This window comes from Anolis carolinensis, unplaced genomic scaffold, assembly GCF_035594765.1.
Source record: "Anolis carolinensis isolate JA03-04 unplaced genomic scaffold, rAnoCar3.1.pri scaffold_8, whole genome shotgun sequence".
NCBI lineage: Eukaryota > Metazoa > Chordata > Lepidosauria > Squamata > Dactyloidae > Anolis > Anolis carolinensis.
This window is the reverse complement of record NW_026943819.1, coordinates 5,078,353-5,093,916: the sequence shown is the minus strand read 5'-3', so window position 1 is coordinate 5,093,916 and position 15,564 is coordinate 5,078,353. Positions and strand designations below refer to the sequence as shown.

Sequence of the window (15,564 nt, the reverse complement as noted above, 5' to 3'; positions counted from 1 at the left end):
GATCTGCACGCATCATTCGAAAATACATCACACAGCCCTAGACACTTGGGAAGTGTTCGACTTGTGATTTTGTGATACAAAATCCAGCATATCTATCTGTGACATAATAATAATAATAATAATAATAATAATAATAATAATAATAATATCACACAGCCCTAAATGCTTGGGAAGTGTTTGACTTGTGATTTTGTGATACGAAATCCAGCATATCTATCTTGTTTGCTGTGTCATAATAAAATAATAATAATAATAATAATAATAATAATAATAATAATAATAATAATAATAATAATTTTATTTGTATACCCTGCCCCATCTCCCGAAGGGACTCGGGGCGGCTTACATGGGGCCAAGCCCAAACATCAGACAATATAAAAACACAGCAATAAAACAAGTCAATCAACAATAAAACAAATCGTAAAACAAATGAGGTCACGTACAATAACTATACTGATAAAATCTTGGGTTGGCTCCAAAAAGAACTGGGTCAAAAAGTGTAAGAAGTGTCAGTTATGGTTAAACCCGTGTGCTGCTAAACTGCTGACCGGAAAGTTGGCAGTTCAAGCCGCAGATCGGGGTGAGCTCCCGCCGTCAGCCCTAGCTTCTCTTTACCTAGCAGGTCAAAAACAGCAACGTGAGTAGGTAAATAGGTACCGCTTTAGCAGGGAGGTAAACAGTCCGGCAAGGTATCCATGATGTGGAAAAATGAAACAACAGCACCTCCCCATGGCCAAGCAGAGCACAGTCTCCAAATGCCAGAAATTAAAAAGAGGGAAGCCTTACCCCTGTTTATGTACTGTCAATCTTTGTTGCCAGTTGTATAACATTTGACAACAAGTTGCATTGAATATTTGCCATATATGTATCCTGTAATACGCTCCGAGTCCCCTTGGGGAGATAATGCGGAATATAAATGATGTATATTATTATTATTATTATTATTATTATTATTATTATTATTATTATTATTATTATTATTATTTTGAAGCAAAAACGAGCTGAGTTACTCTGTGTATTTGTTGGGGTATGGGCCACAGAGGCAACACCAGAATGGCTTTGGATCCCCACCCTTCATCCCAAACGGTTGAGATCTGCAGTGAACCTAACTGTACATGTCGGATTCATCCAGGATCTCCGACTTGATGATCTCCTCGATGACGTCCTCCAGTGTCACCAGGCCCAGCACCTCATAGAAGGGATCACCTTCACCTTCGTTGTTCACCTTCTGGACAATGGCCAGGTGGGACTTTCCTAAAGGAAAGAAGACAGCCTTTGGTTATTACAAGGGACGTCAAGAGGATATATCTTCTGCACACAGCTTAGAATTACATCCCCAACTTTGTGCAGATATGCAAGCCCTGGATACGAGTGTACCCTACTGAAATGAAAGACCTCCTGCCCAAGAATCCCATAGAGTCAAAGCAGGGTTGGTGCCCATGGTTTCACTTATATATATCTCATCAAATTTCTCCCTCAAGGCATTTTTAGATCCTCCAGTGTGGTGCTATGGTATGCATATACCAAGAAATTGATCACAGAGACTCCCTGGAGGGCAAAGAAATCCCAGAGCTGTTTCTCTAGGCATTTTCTAAGTCTTCCACCATGACTCTATGGCCAACTTCTACTAGAAGCTATTCATATTAATAAGGTTATTTATTATTTATTCACCCTATTCATACCCCACCTTTCTCCACCCCGAAGGGGACTCAAAGCAGCTTACAAGGTTCTTTGCTATTAGTCGATTCACATCTTCATAGTACCATATATACTCGAGTATAAGCCGACCCGAATATAAGCCGAGGCACCTAATTTTACCACAAAAACTGGGAAAACGTATTGACTCGATTATAAGACAAGGGTGGGAAATGCAGCAGCTATGGGTCATATTCAAAAATAAAAATAGATATTAATAAAATTGCATTATTTGAGGTATCAGTAGGTTAAATGTTTTTGAATATATGAAACTGTAATTTAAGATAATAATAAGACTTTAATAAGATAAGACTGTACAACTCTGAATACCTATATATACTCAAGTATAAGCCGACCTGAATAGAAGCCGGCCAGGACCCTCACTTGAGTATAAGCCGAGGGGAGCTTTTTCAGCGCTAAAAAAGGGCTGAAAAACTAGGCTTATACTCGAGTATATACAGTAAGTCCATAAACATCAGGGCCAGGCTGTGGCACAGCTGGTTAGTAGCCAGCTGCAATAAATCACTACTGACCGAGAGGTCATGAAATCAAAGCCAAGGTTTCAGCTCCCAACCATTTAATAGCCTAGGTCACTGTTGACCTAAGCAGCTCGAAAGACAGAAAATTTAGGTACCGCTTTATCCGTGGAGGCTAATTTAACTAATTTACGACAGCATTAAAAAAACTTCCAGCAGCGCGTGGAAGAATGAGGAAGTTCTCCATCAAGGACTCGGTGTCACAAGTGGTCGAAGAAGCGGCAGCTCCCCCTGTGGCCAGAATCAGGCATACCCTCATGAAGCTGGAAAATGTTACTTTGCCTCTGTGTCTGTTTATATGTCATATGTCTAATGGCATTGAATGTTTGCCATGCATATGTGCATTGTGATCTGTCCTGAGTCCACTTCGGGGTGAGAAAGAAGGGCGGAATATAAATACTGTAAATAAACAAATAATAAATAAACAAACATATTGTTGCAGATATGTCTATATGTCATATGTCTAATGGCATTGAATGTTTGCCATGCATATGTGCATTGTGATCTGTCCTGAGTCCACTTCGGGGTGAGAAAGAATGGCGGAATATAAATACTGTAAATAAACAAATAATAAATAAGCAAACATATCATTGCAGATATGTCTATATGTCATATGTCTAATAGCATTGAATATTTGCCATGTAGATGTGCATTGTGATCTGTCCTGAGTCCACTTCGGGGTGAGAAAGAAGGGCGGAATATAAATACTGTAAATAAACAAATAATAAATAAACAAATATATCATTGCAAATATGTCTATATATCATATGTCTAATGGCACTGAATGTTTGCCATGTAGATGTGCATTGTGATCTGTCCTGAGTCCACTTCGGGGTGAGAAAGAAGGGCGGAATATAAATACTGTAAATAAACAAATAATAAATAAACAAACATATTGTTGCAGATATGGGGGCCACGCTAAAAGTGTGGAATTCTTTTCAGTGTCCTCCTCATCAGGGACCACTTTTTGGTCCACTTTTCAAATATTTCCAAATATTTTTTTTCCATCCCAAGTGGAGAGAGCAAGTTGCACGCATTTAAGTGAGCCAGTTTTAGCAGCAGAATTTAAGACAGAAGCAAGCAAACCAAAGTGAGCATAGAAGGAGGGTTTAATTTCAGCATTTTAGGACGAAGGACGTGAGAAGATTTGGGGGTGAGACATGGGGAGGGGGCAAAGGTTCCCACACAGACCCAGCCTTTTAAATAAAATTACAAGCCTGTGGCACAATGCTCCCCTTCTTCAGAGCGTTCACGCATCACAAAGGAGGATCAGTTTAAGTCAATCTTAAGGTTATTACGGCATTAGTGAAAAAAGGCAATTAGACAGCCTAATTGGCCTGCTATAATTAGGGCGGGGTCTCCCTTTCTCCTTCGCCGTGGGTGGGAAAAGACCTCCCATGCTCAGAAGGAAATAGTTTCAGTCTGGTGATACAACTTTGTGTCATCACTGAAGAGAGTTACACTTTCGTGAAAGCCCTAAAATCATAGAGTCGGAAGAGACCGCTTGGGTCATCCAGTCCAATCCAGTCAAGAAGCAGGAAAATTGCATTCAAAGCCTCCCAAAAAGGAGTCTCCACCACACTCTGGGACAGAGAGTTCCACTGCTCTCTCTCACAGCGAGGAAGTTCTTCCTCATGTAGATGAATCCATTAATACAAATTAATGCTCAGCTATTAATGTTTGGATAGGATGCTAATAAAGATTCCAAACCCAACTTGCCTAACAGCAGAGCCAAAACCCACGATAGACAATTACTATTATTGATTTACTATTTATATGCTAAAGTTAAAGCACTGAGCTGCTGAACTTGCAGACTAAAAGGTCGCAGGTTCAAATCCCAGGAGCGGAGTGAGCACCTGCTGTTAGCTCCAGCTTCTGCCAACCTAGAAGTTCAAAAACATGCCAATGTGAGTAGATCAATAGGTACCGCTCCGGCGGGAAGGTAACAGCGCTCCATGCAGTCATGCCAGTGGCCACATAATCTTGGAGGTGTCTACGGACAACGCCGGCTCTTCGGCTTAGAAATGGAGATGAGCACCAACCCCAGAGTCAGACATGACTGGACTTAACGTCAGGGGAAACCTTTACCTTTAGGATGTTAATAAAGATTCTAAATCCAACTTGCCTAACAGCAGAGCCAAAACCCACAATAGACAATTACTATTACAGTAGAGTCTCACTTATCCAACATAAACGAGCCGGCAGAATGTTGGATAAGCGAATATGTTGGATAATAAGGAGGGATTAAGGAAAAGCCTATTAAACATCAAACTAGGTTATGATTTTACAAATTAAGCACCAAAACATCATGTTATACAACAAATTTGACAGAAAAAGTAGTTCAATACAGGATAATGTTATGTAATAATTACTGTATATACAAATTTAGCACCAAAATATCACAATATATTGAAAACATTGACTACAAAAATGCGTTGGATAATCCAGAATGTTGGATAAGCGAGACTCTACTGTATTGATTTACTATTTATATGCTGCTTTTTCACTCTTGGAGTCCCCAGTGGCGCAGTGCATTAAAGCACTGAGCTGCTGAACTTGCGGACTGAAAAGTCGCAGGTTCGAATCCGGGGAGTGGAATGAGCGCCCACTGTTAGCTCCAGCTTCTGCCAACTTGGCATTTCGAAAATATGCCAATGTGAGTAGATCAATAGGTACTGCTCCAGCGGGAAGTTAACGGCGATGCATGCAGTCATACCATAGAGGTGTCTACGGACAATGCCGGCTCTTCGGCTTAGAAATGGAGATGAGCACCAACTCCCAGAGTCAGACATGACTGGACTTAAAATCAGGGGAAAACCTTTATTTTTAGGATGTTAATAAAGATTCCAAATCCAACTTGCCTAACAGCAGAGCCAAAACCCATGATAGACAATTACTATTATTGATTTACTATTTATATGCTGCTTTTTCACTCTTGGAGCCCCAGTGGAGCAGCGCATTAAAGCACTGAACTGCTGAACTTGCGAACCAAAATGTCGCAGGTTCGAATCCGGGGAGCGGAATGAGCGCCCGCTGTTAACGCCAGCTTCTGCTAACTTAGCATTTCGAAAACATGCCAATGTGAGTAGATCAATAGGTACTGCTCCGGCGGGAAGTTAACGGCGATGCATGCAGTCATACCATAGAGGTGTCTACGGACAATGCCGGCTCTTCGGCTTAGAAATGGAGATGAGCACCAATCTCCAGAGTCGGACTCGATTGGACTTAATGTCAGGGGAAAACCATTACTTTTACCTTACCTTTTCACTCTTAAAAGACTCAATGCAGCGACAAATGGCTAATGTCTGCACTCGTCTGTTTGTCCTCCTCCCTTCCCATCCTCCTTTCCTTTTGCCTTTAGATCAAAAGCCTGCAGACCAGCGGCTTCTGACTGCTGTAAACCACTCTGAGAGGCTTTGCGTAAGCCGAGGAGGGTAAACAGGCTTTAAATAAACCAACAAACTTGGTGGATGGAGAAGAGAGTCCTTCCAAGACAGAGAAGAGAGTCCTCTCCTTGCTTTCCATTGCCATCACAAGCCCGGCATGAGAGAAACAGGGATTAAACTGGATACGGCAATTGTGCCCAAACGAACCCGGCTTGGAAGACGGAGGGGACATTAAAGCTGGGAGCTTTTCACATCCTCAGGGACAGTTAAGCAGAGCCTTCTCTTTAAAGAAACAAGGGGACGTTGCTGTTGAAAGCTATGTGGAAAAAGAGCTTCAGGGTTACTTTAGTAAAGTAACTGGGTACAACTGGGAATGTCTTTTATTCCTGGAAGAATCAGGACAAAGCTTGCAAAATGATATTTAAATATAACTAGCGTTGCCCAAATTATTTGAAAAAGTCATGTTTCTAACTGTCCAAAATGCATAAGGTTGGGTTGCCAGTTCGAATTCGATGAGAGCGTGGATGAGCTCCCTCTGTCAGCTCCAGCTCCCCATAAGCTGACGTGAGAGACGCCTCCCACAAAGATGGTAAAACTTTAAAACATCCGTGCGTCCCCTGGGCAACGTCCTTGCAGACGGTCAATTCTCTCACATCAGAAGCGACTTACAGTTTCTCAAGTTACTCCTGACATGAAAAAAGTATTGTATATACTCGAATATAAGCCAACCCAAATATAAGCCGAGGCATCTAATTTTGCCGCAAAAAAAACTGGGAATTCATTAACTCAAGTATAAGCCGAGGGTGGAAAATTTCAAAAATAAAAATAGATACTAAAAATTACATTAATTGAGGCATTAGTAGGTTAAATGTTTTGGAATATTTACATCAAGCTCTAATTTAAGATAAGACTATCCAACTCGGATTAAATCATTATTCTCATCTTCAATGTAAATGTGCTTATGTATCCTTTTAATAATAATAGAGTAAAATAATACATGTAATAATAATAATAATAAATACAGGAAAATAATACATGTAATAATAATAATAATAATAATAATAATAATAATAAATACAGGAAAATAATACATGTAATAATAAATAGGGTAGAATAATAAATGTAATAATAATAATATCAGAGTGAAATAATAAATGTATTATTAATAATAATTAAAATAGAGTAAAATAAATGTAATAGTAGCAACAATAATAGCATACAATAATAAATGTAATAATACTAATAATAAGAGAGAAAAATAATAAATGTACCATATATTCTCGAGTATAAGCTGACCCAAATATAAGCCAACCAGGATCCTCACCCGAGTATAAGCCGAGGGGGGCTTTTTTAGTCCTAAAAAAAGGGCTGAAAAACTAGGCTTATACTCGAGTATATACAGTACTGTACTTAAAGTTTGATATGATGGGCAAGTTTGTTCTAGATCAGTGGTTCTCAACCTGGGGTCCCCAGATGGTTTTGGCCTTCAACTCATAACTTTGAGGATGCCTGCCATAGATGTGGGTGAAATGTCAGGAGAGAATGCTTCTGGAATATGGCTCTACAATCTGGAAAACTCACAACAGTCCATTGTGATTTTGCTTGTGAAATAAAAATTCTACCCCCAGCTGAATTTTTCTTCAGTCCCTACCCAAATTTTTCTATTTGTTGTGTTCACATTCCCTTGGCCACTTTGTCCTCTTCTATTTTAATGCCAAAGCTGTACAGGCATCTCTCAGCATGCATGGACTCTGCATCCATGGATTTCACCAAACTACTGTATATACTCGAGTATAAGCCTAGTTTTTCTACCCTTTTTAAGACTGAAAAAGCCCCCCTCGGCTTATACTCGGGTGAGGGTCTTGGTTGGCTTATATTTGGGTCAGCTTATACTCGAGAATATATGGTACATTTATTATTTTTCTCTATTATTGTTGCTACTACTACATTTATTTTACTCTATTTTTATTATTAATAATAATACATTTATTATTTAACTCTGATGTTATTATTATTGCATTTATTAATTTACTCTATTTATTATTACTTGTATTATTTTCCTGTATTTATTACTATTATTATTACATGTATTATTTTACTCTATTATTATTAAAAGGCTACATAAGCACATTTACATTGAAGAAGATGAGACTAATGATTTGATCAGAGTTGGACAGTCTTATCTTAAATTTGAGCTTTATGTAAATATTCCAAAACATTTAACCTACTGATGCCTCAATTAATGTAATGTTATTGGTATCTATTTTTATTTCTGAAATTTACCACACTTGGCTTATACTGGAGTCAATGTTTCCCCAGGTTTTTTGTGGTAAAATTAGGTGCCTCGACTTATATTTGGGTCGGCTTATACTCGAGTATAATGTGCTTTAACAATGTTATTAATGGATCTGTTTATATTTTTTGTTTTTATGGTTGCATTTGGGGCCTTAATTTTTGCCAATTTTTGTAAGCCGCCCTGAGTCCCCTTGGGTGAGAAGGGCGGGGTATAAATGGTGTAAATAAATAAATATATATACAGTAGAGTCTCACTTATCCAAGCCTCGCTTATCCAAGCTTCTGGATAATCCAAGCCATTTTGTAGTCAATGTTTTCAATATATCATGATATTTTGGTGCTAAATTCATAAATACAGTATCACAACATAACATTACTGCGTATTGAACGACTTTTTCTGTCAAATTTGTTGTATAACATGATGTTTTGGTGCTTAATTTGTAAAATCATAACCTAATTTGATGTTTAATAGGCTTTTCCTTAATCCCTCCTTATTATCCAAGATATTTGCTTATCCAAGCTTCTGCCAGCCCGTTTAGCTTGGATAAGTGAGACTCTACTGTATACGGTAGTTTCAAAAAGAATATTTCCAAAATGTTTTTCACCATTTTGCATAAAGGGAAATTTACGGGGTTGCTCTAAGTCTAGGTGACTTGAAGTCACAGAGACACACAGCATCATCCAAACGTGAAAAAAAGGTTTTAGGGCACCCAAATATGGGTTGTCCCATACAAATAGGACCCTGAGAACTCTGACTCTAGCACCTAGCAAGGGCAGAACCAATGCACTTGTTGTGTTGTTTGGAAAAGGCAGTGGCCGCCCAGGTCCACAGGCCGGAGATTAAAACTAAATCCTTCTTGACAGCAGAAGAGAGAGCCTGACCTCTCACAGTAGAGACGGGTTGCCAAGCTCTGCAAACTGCAGGACTCTGCTTTTGAACAGCAGCAGACCTAAGGCTTGATGCCTCCGGAGCAATTCTGCAGGACAGAGCAAGGTGTTTGTCCACCGCCACCCCTGCAGAGCCGGTTCTGCCAAGCGCCTGCCCCACCCCTTAAAAAAAAAGAGGAGAGAAAGGACTTTTTTATTTTAGTGTAAACCAAAGGTTATGGTGACTGTGTGGCGAAAAAAAAACTTCCTGGACAATTAGAGCAGTAAGAAAACAGAATAAAAACAGAGAGGAGAGCTGTGAATTGCAGTGGTCGCAAAAAGATTCTCCTTTATGGAATCGTAGAGTTAGACGGGACCTCGTGGACCATTTAATCCAACCCTTTTCTGCCAAGAAGCAGGAAAATCACATTCAAAACACCCACAACAGATGGCCATCCAGCCTGTTTCAAAGCCTCTAAAGACGGAGCCTCCACCACACTCTGGGGCAGAGAGTTCCACTGCTGAACAGCTCTCTCACACAGTGAGGAAGTTCTTCCTCGTGTTCAAGTGGAATCTTCTTTCCTTCCTGTAATTTGAAGCCATTGCAAAACGTCCTAGTCCAATGATGGGCAATTTTTTGCGCTTGGTGTGTGTGTCAAAATTCACCAAAAAACCTAGCATGACTTGGGTGGTGTGTCACTACGAGAAAAAAAAACCATAATTTTGCAATATGTATAGTTTAAATAATAAAAATATATAATTGTAATATATAACTGTATTTAATAAATCAAAAACTATTTGCTACCATTATTTCCATGTACAACAATCTATGGGACCTCTTGCAGTTTCCACGCTGATTTCTCTCTATTCTAGTTTCAATGTAGTCATGAATAATGAATAATATAATAATAATATAACAGTAATAATATGATAATATACTACAATAATAATAGAATGATATATATATATATATATATATATATATATATATATATATATATATATATATATAAAATTAATTAAAAATATATATAAATAAATGTAATGTGCATAATTCCCATGGACTAAACAACAAAACCACTGGACCAAATCACATCAAATTTGGCCACAAAAGACATAGTCATCCAATCAATGAGCATGCGGCAGCGTGTCAGCAAAAATGGCTAGGTGTGTCAATGCTGACACGTGTGTCATAGGTTGGCCATCACTGTCCTAGTCTCCAGTGCAGCAGAAAAGAAGCATGCTCCCTTGTCCCTATGACTTCCCCTCACAACTTGATACATGGTCCACATCATGTCTTCTCTCAGCCTTCTCTTCTGCAGGCTAAACATGCCCAACTCTTAAAGCCGCTCCTCATAGGGCTTGTTCTCCAGACCCTTGATCATTTTAGTCAGGAGCTCCCGATGGTATAGTGGACGAAAGCCTCGTGACTTGGAAGGTTGGGTTGCTGACCTGAAAGCTGCCAGGTTCGAATCCCACCTGGGGAGAGAGTGGATGAGCTCCCTCTATCAGCTCCAGCTCCATGTGGGGACATGAGAGAAGCCTCCCACAAGGATGGTTAAAAACATCAAAACATCCGGGCGTCCCCTGGGCAACGTCCTTGCAGACGGCCAATTCTATCACTCCAGTAGCAACTCCTGACATGAAAAAAAAAACATTTTAGTCACCTTCCTGTGAAACTAACAGTACGCTGTTAGGAATTGTGGGAGTTGAAGTCCAAAACACCTAGAAGTTAGCCCATGCCTGCGTTAGAGTTATGAATCTATAATTGCTCCATATTCATTGTGATGACGTAAATGTACCCCAAGCCCACCTTAATCATCCAACAGACTCATTAGGCAAATGAGATCTGTTCAGTTGCCAATTAGAGCAATTAATTGTTGCAGCCTTGCTTACTGGTTAGCTGGAAGCTTCCTCTTCCTTAGCATCTCAATAGCTCTCTTTTGCCATCGACTTAGCTGCCGGTTCTTAAGGTGGGCTGGGGATTTGAGCCAGGAGACATTACATTTTTGAATAATTTAGGGGTGCTGGACCCCTATAAAAATGGAAAAACCACAAAGCTGAAATGAGACGCGAATATAAGCATCTCATATGGCAATTATGCCCTGCCTATTACAGAATGACATCAACACTTGAAAGAGAAACTCCGCGCCCACACAATGATGTGTCATGCCCACCCTACGCATAAGCCAACCTAGGGAAGAGAAGAAAATAGACCTCTGGCAAGTTCCACAAATGAGGCAGTGCCGTTTTGATACCAACGGCAGGCAACTTGTGGGTTTGCGCCTCACATCATTCCTCACCTTTGGCTGTGCCAGCTGGTGGCCGCCCAACCACATCTGATGGGCCACAAGTTGCCCACTCACGTTCTGCACCATCAAAAGCAGAGTTTAGCTACCCACGTGCAAACTACAGAACTCTTGCTTATTTGATTTGCAGAGGAATCCAGGAACATGGCACACTCTTTGGCATCATTTTAGTCAGAAGGATTCAGGTTGTAAGACAAATGGTTAAGATCAAAATCATGAAGAAATCCAGAGTTTTATCTGGTGGGAAGGCTGAATGATCAACAAGAAAGAAAACATGGAAAAAAATTACAATATATGATAATTGCAGCAAGAATTATCTATGCACAGAGATGGAAGGAACCAGTTATCCCAGTGCAAGAATTGTCTGATGGACATCTGCAAATTTGCAAAGATGGACAAATGAATGATGCTAATCAAGGAGAAATACTGACCAGAGATGGGACTGACCGCATTGGGAAGCTGATGAAGAAACACAACCTACAAACTATCTACAGACCTACTAAGAAAATCCAACAAATGCTATGTTCCTCTCACCTCTGCAGGAGTCGACCATATACCATGCAGCTGTGGACAAGTCTACATAGGGATTACCAAACGCAGTGCCCAAACACTCATGAAACACACTAATTCAACAAGAGAAGTCAACCATAGCAGAGCACGTGATGAACCAACCTGGATACAACATATTATTTGAGAAAATGGAAATACTATATATACTCGAGTATAAGCCGACCCAAATATAAGCCGAGGCACCTAATTTTACCACAAAAAACTGGGAAAACATTGACTCCAGTATAAACTGAGATACCAATAAAATTACAGTGGAGTCTCACTTATCCAACATAAACAGGCTGGCAGAACGTTGGATAAGTGAATACGTTGGATAATAAGGAGAGATTAAGAAAAAGCCCATTAAACATCAAATTAATTTATGATTTTACAAATTAAGCACCAAAACATCGTTATACAAATTTGACAGAAAAAGTAGTTCAATATGCAGTAATGCTATGTAGTAATTACTGTATTTACGAATTTAGCACCAAAATATCATGATATATTGAAAACATTGACTGCAAAAAAGCGTTGGATAATCCAGAACGTTGGATAAGCGAGTGTTGGATAAGTGAGACTCTACTGTACATTGAGGCATCAGTAGATTAAATGTTTTGGAATCTTTACATCAAACTGTAATTTAAGATATGACTGTTCAACTCTGATTAAATCATTATTTTCCTCTTCTTCAATGTAAATGTGCTTATGTATCCTTTTAATAATAATAGAGTGAAATAATAAATGTAATAATAATAATAATAATAATAAATGAAGTAAAATAATAAATATATTAATAATAATAAAAATAGAGTAAAATATTTATTTATTTATTTATTTATTTACAGCATTTATATTCCGCCCTTCTCACCCCGAAGGGGACTCAGGGCGGATCACATTACACATATTAGGCAAACATTCAATGCCTTTTAACACAGGACAAACAACAACATAGCTCCGAGCGGGCCTCGAACTTATGACCTCCTGGTCAGTGATCCATTGCAGTTAATTGCACTGGCTTGCTCTCCCGTCTGCGCCACAGTAACAACAATAAGAGTTAAATAATAAATGTAATAATAATAATAGAGTAAAATAATAAAGGTAACAATAATAATAGATTCTAAACTTTCTTGAAACATGTAAAAGTAACAACAATAATAGAGTAAAATAATAAATGTAATAATAATAATTAATAGAGTAAAATAATAAATGTAACAATACCAATAATAATAGAGTAAAATAATAAATATACCATATATACTTGAGTATAAGCCAACCTGAATATAAGCTCACCAGGACCCTCACCCAAGTATAAGCCGAGGTTTTTTTTTCAGTCCTAAAAAAGGGTTGAAAAACTAGGCTTATACTCGAGTATATACAGTAATTTAAAAAAGGACTGAGATTCTAAAAAAGACTGAGATTCTAAACTTTCTTGAAACGTGGAAGCTCCCTGGACGACCCTGGCATGTAACTTCCCATATAAATGAAAAGGAAAGAGGATAAAAGTTATAGAAATTGCCCACATGCAGCCAGTGTTGTGTAATGCTTTGAGACCAGGGTTTGATTCCTCAGTTGGAAAGCTACTGGGTGACACACTCTAAATCCTAGAAAACACTGTGATGAGTTTATGATAAATCAGAAATGACTCAAAGGTCCACAAAACCCACTGATTCCCACCCCCCTTTGGAAGAATGTATTCTTTCAGAGGAAAGTAGGAGGGCAGGAACGTCAACGCCAATAAAAAACACGCCGAAGGCACTGAGTCTTGAACTTTGGAGCGGATGACACTCCAAGGCAAGAGCAAAGAAGCAGAAAAGAATTCAGAAGCAAACACACACTTCCAAAGAGCCACTCCCTTCCAGCTTCTTTTCTCTCTGCCTGGTAAACCCAGGATTATGGGTTTATGAGAGGAGGAAATCCAGTAAGTCAACAGTTAGTGGGTGGTAAACTGCTCGGGGCATCTGGAAGGAGAGAAGGGGCGACAAAGGGAGGGCAAAAGCAGGGCATTGCCCCTCCAAATCAGAATCCTGCCTGCCCCATGAAATCCCCATATTTCTAACATTGCAGAGTGAGATATGGAAAACTGCATATACAGTAGAGCAGGGGTCCCCAAACTAAGGCCCGGGGGCCGGATGCGGCCCACCAAAGCCATTTTATCCGGCCCCCACGGCACAAGGGCTGAAGGGGGTTGGGCTAAATGACCCAAGGGTTCTCTTCTTCTCTTACAACCATTATTATTATTATTATTATTATTATTATTATTATTATTATTATTATTATTATTATTATTACTATTATTATCATTAAGGCTGTGTGGCCATCTGTCAGGGGTGCTTTGCTTGTGTTTTTGGTCCACAGAGGCAGAAGGGGGTTGGACAAAATGGCCCAAGGGGTCTCTTCCAAGCTTCTTTTTTATTATTATTATTATTATTATTATTATTATTATTATTATTATTATTAACATTGGGGCTGGGTGGCCATCTGTCAGGGGATTGGACTCAATGGCCCAAAGGATCTCTTCCAACCCTCTTTTTATTATTATTATTATTGCTGTTGTTGTTGTTATTGTTATTATTATTATTTATTAATTATTATTGCTTGGTGGCCAACTATAGTCTGGCCCTCCAATGGTCCGAAGGATTGTGAACTGGCCCCCTGTTTAAAAAGTTTGGGGACCCCTGCAGTAGAGTTTCACTTATCCAAGCTAAACGGGCCATCACAAGCTTGGATAAGCAAATATCTTGGATAATAAGGAGGCATTAAGGAAAAGCCTATTAAACATCAAATTAGGTTATGATTTTACAAATTAAGCACCAAAACATCATGTTATACAACAAATTTGATAGAAAAAGTAGTTCAATACGCAGTAATGTTATGTTGTAATTACTGTATTTATGAATTTAGCACCAAAATATCACGATATATTGAAAACATTGACTACAAAAATGGCTTGGATAATCCAGAAGCTTGAATAAGCGAGGCTTGGATAAATGAGACTCTATTGTATTTAGAAATCTTCTACTGTATTGACTGTGTTCACGCTTCTTTAGCAACTTTGCCTTCGCCTTTTCCTTCTGGACCAGAATTGTATTTTTCAGCATTTGACTGTTTTAAAATACTCTAATACTCCTGTCCACCACCCGCAGCTCCTTCAAGGTGGAGTCAGTCCCTTCAAGGATAATATCCATCCATCTCGCCCTTGGTTGACCCCTCTTTCATTTTCCTTCCATTTTCCCCATGCACTCTTGCATTCATTCGACGGTGTAGATCAGGGGTCCCCAAACCAAGGCCCGGGGGCCAGATGCGGCCCATCGAAGCCATTTATCCGGCCCCCACGGCACAAAGGCAGAAGGTGGTTGGGCTAAATAATCCAAGGAGTGTCTTCTTCTCTTACAACCCTTATTATTATTATTATTATTATTATTATTATTATTATTATTATCATCATCATCATGGAGGCTGGATGGCTATCTGTCAGGGATGCTTTGCTTGTGCTTCTGGTGCGCAGAGGCAGAAGGGGATTGGACTCTCTTCCAACCCTCTTTTTTATTATAAGTATGACACAGCAAACAAGATAGATCTGCTGGATTTCGTTTCACAAAATCACAAGTCGAACACTTCCCAAGTGTCTAGGACTGTGTGATGTATTTTTGGATAATGCGTGCAGATCCCAGTCGGGTGGCCTTTTGCAGATCCCAGTCGGGTGGCCTTTTGCAGTTGGCAGATTGTAATTTTGTCAATGTCTATTGTTTCCAAATGCCGGCTGAGATCTTTTGGCATGGCACATTTATTATTATTATTATTATATTATTATTATTATTATTATTATTAACATTGAGGCTGGTTGGCCATCTGTCAGGGATGCTTTGCTTGTGCTTTCAGTGCACAAAGGCAGAAGGGGATTGGACTCAATGGCCCAAAGGGTCT

General features: G+C 39.3%; 1 protein-coding gene across 2 annotated transcripts in view; it reads right to left on the bottom strand.

Moving 5' to 3' along the window:
* Window positions 1-15,564, bottom strand: part of cnnm4 (cyclin and CBS domain divalent metal cation transport mediator 4) — a 51,983-nt gene that overhangs the window by 15,514 nt on the left and 20,905 nt on the right. For both annotated transcript variants that reach the window (XM_062961252.1, XM_062961253.1), the window contains exon 2: window positions 1,111-1,254. In XM_062961252.1, the coding sequence (XP_062817322.1) occupies window positions 1,111-1,254 (144 nt within the window). The remainder of the gene's footprint in view (window positions 1-1,110; window positions 1,255-15,564) is intronic.